This window comes from Centruroides sculpturatus, unplaced genomic scaffold (genome assembly GCF_000671375.1).
Source record: "Centruroides sculpturatus isolate CEXI.00-Female unplaced genomic scaffold, Cexi_2.0 scaffold347, whole genome shotgun sequence".
NCBI classification, from domain to species: Eukaryota; Metazoa; Arthropoda; class Arachnida; order Scorpiones; family Buthidae; genus Centruroides; species Centruroides sculpturatus.
Window position 1 is genome coordinate 474,352 of NW_019384871.1, and position 6,818 is coordinate 481,169.

General features: G+C 35.1%; 1 protein-coding gene across 1 annotated transcript in view; it reads right to left on the reverse strand.

The window, feature by feature from the left end:
• The window catches only part of LOC111630890, a 91,970-nt gene that overhangs the window by 54,847 nt on the left and 30,305 nt on the right, over positions 1-6,818 (reverse strand). Inside the window, exon 8 of the mRNA XM_023375049.1 lies at positions 6,488-6,600. Coding sequence (XP_023230817.1) covers positions 6,488-6,600 — 113 coding nt within the window. The remainder of the gene's footprint in view (positions 1-6,487; positions 6,601-6,818) is intronic.

A 6,818-nucleotide genomic window follows, 5' to 3' on the forward strand; every position in this document is an offset into this window, starting at 1 on the left:
GCTAATGCTGTAGTATATCTTTTATGTAGGATGTCTGCTTTGTGTTCTTTGAACCTCATCTCCAACGATCTTTTTGTGGATCCCACGTATACTAAGTCCTTATCACACCTATGATCCTTTATAGGGATCCTGTATACACCTGCTAATTTGTTTTGGTGCGGAATGTCTTTTGCATTATTTAGCATTCTAAATATAGCGGGACATCTTCTAAATATTAAGGAGGCTTGTTTTCTTTTGGCGATCTCTTTGTAGATTTTCTCTAAGTATGGATTGTAAGTGATTAGGATTCTGTCTTTCTGAGTGTTACTTTGTTGCCCTTGTAGTTCTGTTAGATGTGTTCTTCGTGAATGCATTCTTTTTTCGATCCTCATGGCTATCCTACTATTATATCCATGTCTTTTGGCCATGCTATTAATGGTGTTGATCTCTGTATCCAGTGCCCGCATTGTCGATGAGTGGGTGTATGCTCTATTCACCAAGTTATTAAAGGCCGCTATCTTATACTGCCATGAGTCACATGAATGCGCAGGGATATACAATTGATCTGCCTGAGGCTTTCTGTATACCTCTGTGTTGATAGACTTTCCTTTAACTATGATGTTCACGTCGAGAAAATGAATTTGTTTATCGCTCTCCTGTTCGAGGCCCACAGTTAATCCATACGTGTTATTATTAAATGCCTCTATGACTGCCGTTATGTCAGGTTTAGATTTCCATAATATGATTATATCATCCACATATCTTTTGTATGTAATAATATTGTGGAGTAGGTCTGGCAGTATTTTCTGTTCAAGGAGTCTAATTACCAGTTCACATAGATCTCCTGCTATCGGGCCCCCATAGGTACACCTCTTTTCTGTTGGTATACCTCGTTTTTGAATTGAAAGAAAGAATTGTAGCAGTATAAAATAGCGGCCTTTAATAACTTGGTGAATAGAGCATACACCCACTCATCGACAATGCGGGCACTGGATACAGAGATCAACACCATTAATAGCATGGCCAAAAGACATGGATATAATAGTAGGATAGCCATGAGGATCGAAAAAAGGATGCATNGCTGCTTTATTAGAAGAAAGTTATAGATAAACATATATAGTTACTAAAAGTTTTTATTGTAATTTCATGTGGATAAGTACTGGTACTGTACATGTCATTGGTCTAAAATATGGACTAAAGGTAGCAATTATGTTGCTAACTTTCGTAATTAATTATTTTAGACTATTCTGGAAGAAAAGATCAATCTGAAGCATGACTTGAACTTGCAACTTCTACTTATAGTACAGATGCATTGCCAATTATGTTAACTGCTTCCAATCTTTACTTCCAGACTATTTAATTTATGAGATATACACAGGGGCCATTGAAATGGTAGGGAAACTGGAAATTTTTTCCTGGGTCTGGGAAAAACTTAGTGGCTTAGTGGTTCCTATCCCTATAAAATTAATTTTATTTTTACAAATAGAAAATAAAATCCTTAAGACTGCATTTCATTAATTAATAAAGAGACATTTTATGTTTTTCATTTGTTCAAAAGAAAAATAGCTAAAGAGGCCATGAAGAAACAAAAGGGGTCTGCTTTATCCACTGAACTCCATAAAAGCTCTTGACAGCCCATGGCAAGTAATCAATTCATTACAAGGAAGCCTAGGACAAAAATTCATACAACTACTTGCTTTTCATCAAAATTTCATGATACAAAATATCTTCTAACTGTAACACTGTGTTGAGTAATAACTGTCCACAAAAAACCTTTATCAGTGTTGTGTTTGTTACAATATCCACTAACGTTTTCAACCTCCACCAAGGTCTTCTTCAGGTGCTTAATAAGTGTGAAATTCGAGATTTATATAAGGTAATAAAAGTATTTAATCCTTTAAATTTTTAATAAATTCCTTTAACTAGAAGTTGCACCTGCAGAAACGAAATTTGAGGTGCATGAGAAAATTATAACTCTTTCTATTTAACTATAAACATTCTCACGATCAATCCATGAATAGTTTACAAGTATCGACAAAATTCGTCATATTGTTGTCATTCTAACACCAACTTTAACCCCACACCTGCGAAAACAATTGGTCACCTAATGAATTTTCCCACCAAAATGTATAAAAGCCATCCTCCTTCCCCTCTCGGGAGAGTCAACCATCGAACGACCAAGACGGACCTTCACTTCCCGTTGACCTACTGTACGCCATTAATTAGAAGACCTTGTGCCCCAACTCGCACCACCTTTCAGAAATTAAAGCCGAAGTATCCATCCGATACTATCACAGAGGTATGAAATATTATTGTAAACTCCCTCTCTCATCCGCGGAGTTTTGTAAAATTTTATTTAGTTAGTGCATTAAATAAACCGTTGTTTATTTTTAAATGGTGTCGTTACTCGACTATGCTCACGCCTTATCGTCGACCCCTCTGACTCTCCTCCACTCGCGTAACGAGTAACCAAACATTACTACCATCCCTGACAAGAAAAGTAGGTCACCGACCTGTGGCCTGAAGGAGAGGACTTCCCGACCTCCCCGGTGGCTGACACTAAGCGTTGTCTCCCTTTGACCGTTAGAACGATGTTGTCTGAGTTGTAAATATTGCACATATCATGTTTTACCCTCCACTTGTCCCCATTCGAATTCCTCAAATAGGTATCTCCACGCCTGCGCGATCGTCTCTCCGTCTTTAAAGTGTACAGGTGCCCCCAACACTGTCTTTATAGATCTCCCAGGCCTCCAGGTGATGGATGTGATCAATTTGAAATGCCTGTCTGAATAATTTGGTGTTCAGGAAGTTCTCCCGAATTTCAGGGTCGCTAACGTATGCTGTCAAGGCGGTGGTGTGCCTGTTATTTTTAATTAATGTCCGATTGATGCTTGCGTAACCATTTTTGTGTTGAGCGCGTGGTAGAACCGATATAAACTAAGTTTCTTTGAAATCTATCGTCCCTGATGGGAATGGAGTATACCTCTGGGGCTCTGTTGAGATCTATTGTGTCTTTAGCTTTGCGCAGCAGGTCGTAAATGGTGCCGGTCCTCCTGTATGTGATGTTTGTGTGATTATGGCTAGCAATCTCCTTGTATAGGGAATCCAAATGTTGGTTGAACTGGATGATTGCACGCCTATCGTTCCTGACTACGCTGGACAGCGGCCTGTTAAGAACGATAGGTGTGCAGTCGTCTGGTTCAACCAACATTTGGACCACCTATACAGGGAGATTGCTAGTTGCTAGTCATAATCACACAAAGATCATGTATAGGAGGACTGGTACCATGCTAAAGATGTGATAGATCTCAACAGAGCCCCAGAGGTATACTCCATTCCTATCAGGAATGATAGCTTCCAAAGAAACTTAGTTTATATCGGTTCTACCATGCACTCAACACAAAAACGGTTACGCGAGCATCAATCGGACATTAATTAAAAATAACAGGCACACCACCGCCTTGACAGCATACGTTAGCGACCCTGAAATTCGGGCAAACTTCTTGAACACCAAATTATTCAGACAGGCATTTTAAATTGATCACATCCATCACCTGGAGGCCTGGGAGATCTATAAAGCCAATGTTGGGGGCACCTGTATCAACTTTAAAGACGAAGAGATGATCGCGCAGGTGTGGAGATACTTATTCAAGGAATTCGAATGGGGATAAGTGGAGGGTAAAACATGATATGCACAATATTTACAAGTTGGACGACATCGTTCTAACATTCAAGGGGGAGACAACGCTTAGTCAGCACCTGAAGAAGACCTCGATGGAGGTTGAAAACATTAGTGGATATTGTAACAAACACAACACTGATAAAGGTTTTTTGTGGACAGTTAATTTCATGATATCCGTATAATTAATTAGTTACGTTCCAGCACAGTAGTCCAGCTCTATAATTTCATCATTATAACTTGGGATGGTTATCTAATATAACTTTTCATGTAATGTCTTCTAAACAGTAACTGGATGAACAAACCAGAATCTCAGCATCCTGTTGAATACTTTACCATTACAATCCGTCAAATATTTACTGTAAAGCACACTTTTTAAACATGTTGACTGTCAAAGGACAAGATTTTATCATCACATTACTACATTTCTGTTTCATTTATCAAATAATAATATAATAATAATAAATATCAAAATAAACTAAAAAATTAAATAAAAACAATTTTAGCATCTTAATTTTAAGTTTATTTCAAGCAATGAGAGAATTCCTGGCAAAAAGTGGAAAGAGAAATAAATAGTGCATCAGCAGTGATGTCCTTTCCAATGAATTTTTCTGTTTTGAGAATTAGAGTAACATTTGAACTTTTCCACCAGTGAAAAATATTCAGAAGGTTTCCTCACCATTCACCTTAGAAACTTAAAAATAGAAGAGAAACCAACTCATCGACAAGAGAAAAGCACCATAGATAAAACTAACGCACACTTGTGCTCCCGAGTGGAAAAAAGTAAGCCCGCACCAAGAAAAGGGGGGGAGAAGACCCCACAAGCACAACTTAAATTCACTAAACCTTAAAGAATAAAACATCCCGAAAATTGTCAAAAAGAATAATGTAAAAGGTTAGCGAGTATTGTCAGAAAATAGGCTGCCAGGCAAACAGGAAAAGTTTATTGTTAGCAATAAGTATGTAAATGAGGGGAATGATCTCACTCAGAATTGTGACGTCACCTCACAGTATAAAGACCAAACCTCAAGTGAAGATGACCGAGGTGAGCTTCTGTTAGCAACGAGTGTGGTGAGCTTCGTAGCAGCAAACAAGAGAGAGGTGTCCGATAGGATAAAGTAGTTCCAAGGCGATTTTGAAGTTATTTGATTTGTGGATCGAAGATTAGAGAAAGTCTTGAGAGTGGAGGAAAAAGGTTCCTAATATTGAGGTGATGATTAGGACCTTTAATTCATAAGAATTATTGTACATAAGTTAAGTCTCTGAATCTTTTTTGTCAAATTCCAAAGGGGAATAGAGTTAAGATAGAAAATAGATTCATTTGAGTTTTGTCGGGTTGATTCTTATTGATTTACGTTGAATAAATTGTTATTTGATTTTTACTACATTTTGTGTATAGTTATTACTAGAATTTTTGGTACTTATGGGTTAAGAGGACGCCAGTTGGAAATAGCGTTTTTCCGAATAATGCAATTTTTTATTTGTCAAATTTAATAAAATTGTTAAATCAAACAATAAATTACAATTTATAAAGATATAACAAAATTTCACAAACTGTAATAATAAACCACTTGAATATGCAAATTGTTTTGTAATGTATATGGTAAATAGGCGATATCTATCATCCTAATTGATTTTTTTTCATTTTTACAACCTTATCAGTAAATTTTCTTCTTTTTAGATTTAAATTTACTAGTCTATTGTTATTTTGATATTTTTGTTCAAAATTGCGACTTTGATCGCTATTTCCAACCGGTGTCCTCTTAACCCGTAAGTACCAAATTTTTATTAAATGTTGGATTGTTTTTGACTAACTTTGTCATTATTTAATTCGGTGTACGCTTAAAGTTCAGGCCTGGCACATTAACGCGAATCCTTGTAAAGTACCATTAGGTAACGGCTATTTCCGGCACACAATCGTGTCAATAATCATTGGAAAAGGCAGAAAAATAATACAGTACTTTACAAGGTGAGAGAGAGAGAGAGAAAGAGTTTACATCATTATAAACATACTACCTCAATTAATAGTTGTTGCTCTTTTGTCGGATGACAGTTCGGGTAAGCGACGATGTTAGTGGAGATTTGGGAAGCAGTAGAAGAAGAGTGGCTTGAATCAGACCAGGTAAAAGATCGGCCTGGCAAAGGACTGTCAAAGACTGGAGCAAAAATGGCCTCAAATGGTGGGAAATTGCTCTTTGTATACACAAATCCCCTCCAATCAAAATTTGGAATTTGTATCATCTGATGGGACATACAGATGAGTCAAACAGCCAGATGTTTATTAAAATTTGTGATAATCTCTTGTAAAAGGAATTTTGATTTCTCTTTACATCACAAAAGTGACAAAAGTAGCACCTTTTTTGACGGGAAAAATTACTTTAATTTATATGCCTTTGATTTATATTAACAGTAGTTTTATATTTGAAGGAAAAAGATTTTTTGTGTCTAATTCACAAAGGGGATATCTAGATTGATTGATAAAATAGAGTATAAATTTTATTATGATAAATCAATCTCCAGAATCTCACATACATTTTATAACAAAAGTGTTTGATTTTCTACTTTACAAACAATTATTGCTGCTATTACATTTATGAATTCAAAATTTAAAACAACAAATATAAAATATTGATAACAAAATCATTAATCCAACTATTTCGTAACTTGCTTTATTATTTGAATCTGACATTTTATGAATGTAGACCATTTTATCTCTCAAATGTTTTTGAGTATTTCTACTTATTTTTAGAAGATTAAAAACTTGTTCTAATAAAGCAAGAACTATGTAAATTTTAAGCCAAATTAAAAAAAAAAAACCCTATAACTTACCATTAGTTTTCCAGAGTAAGTTCCAACAATTAATCCAGTAAATTCTGAATTTTTAATTAATTCCAAACAAGTAACTGAATCATGAGAATTTATAAATTTCTTTTGATGGCGTTCTATTTTAATAAATAATTTAATAGTTATAATTTAGCAGAAACTAATTTCTATGTAATATTAAATATTAATGACTTAACTAATAATAATATTATTATTATTAATTTATAAAATAATATAATTATAATATTAAAGTCTGCTTATATTTATAATGAAGCTACACATTTTATTGAAAATGTTTTAATATAGCATTACAGTAGAGCCTTGAAAACTCGGCACT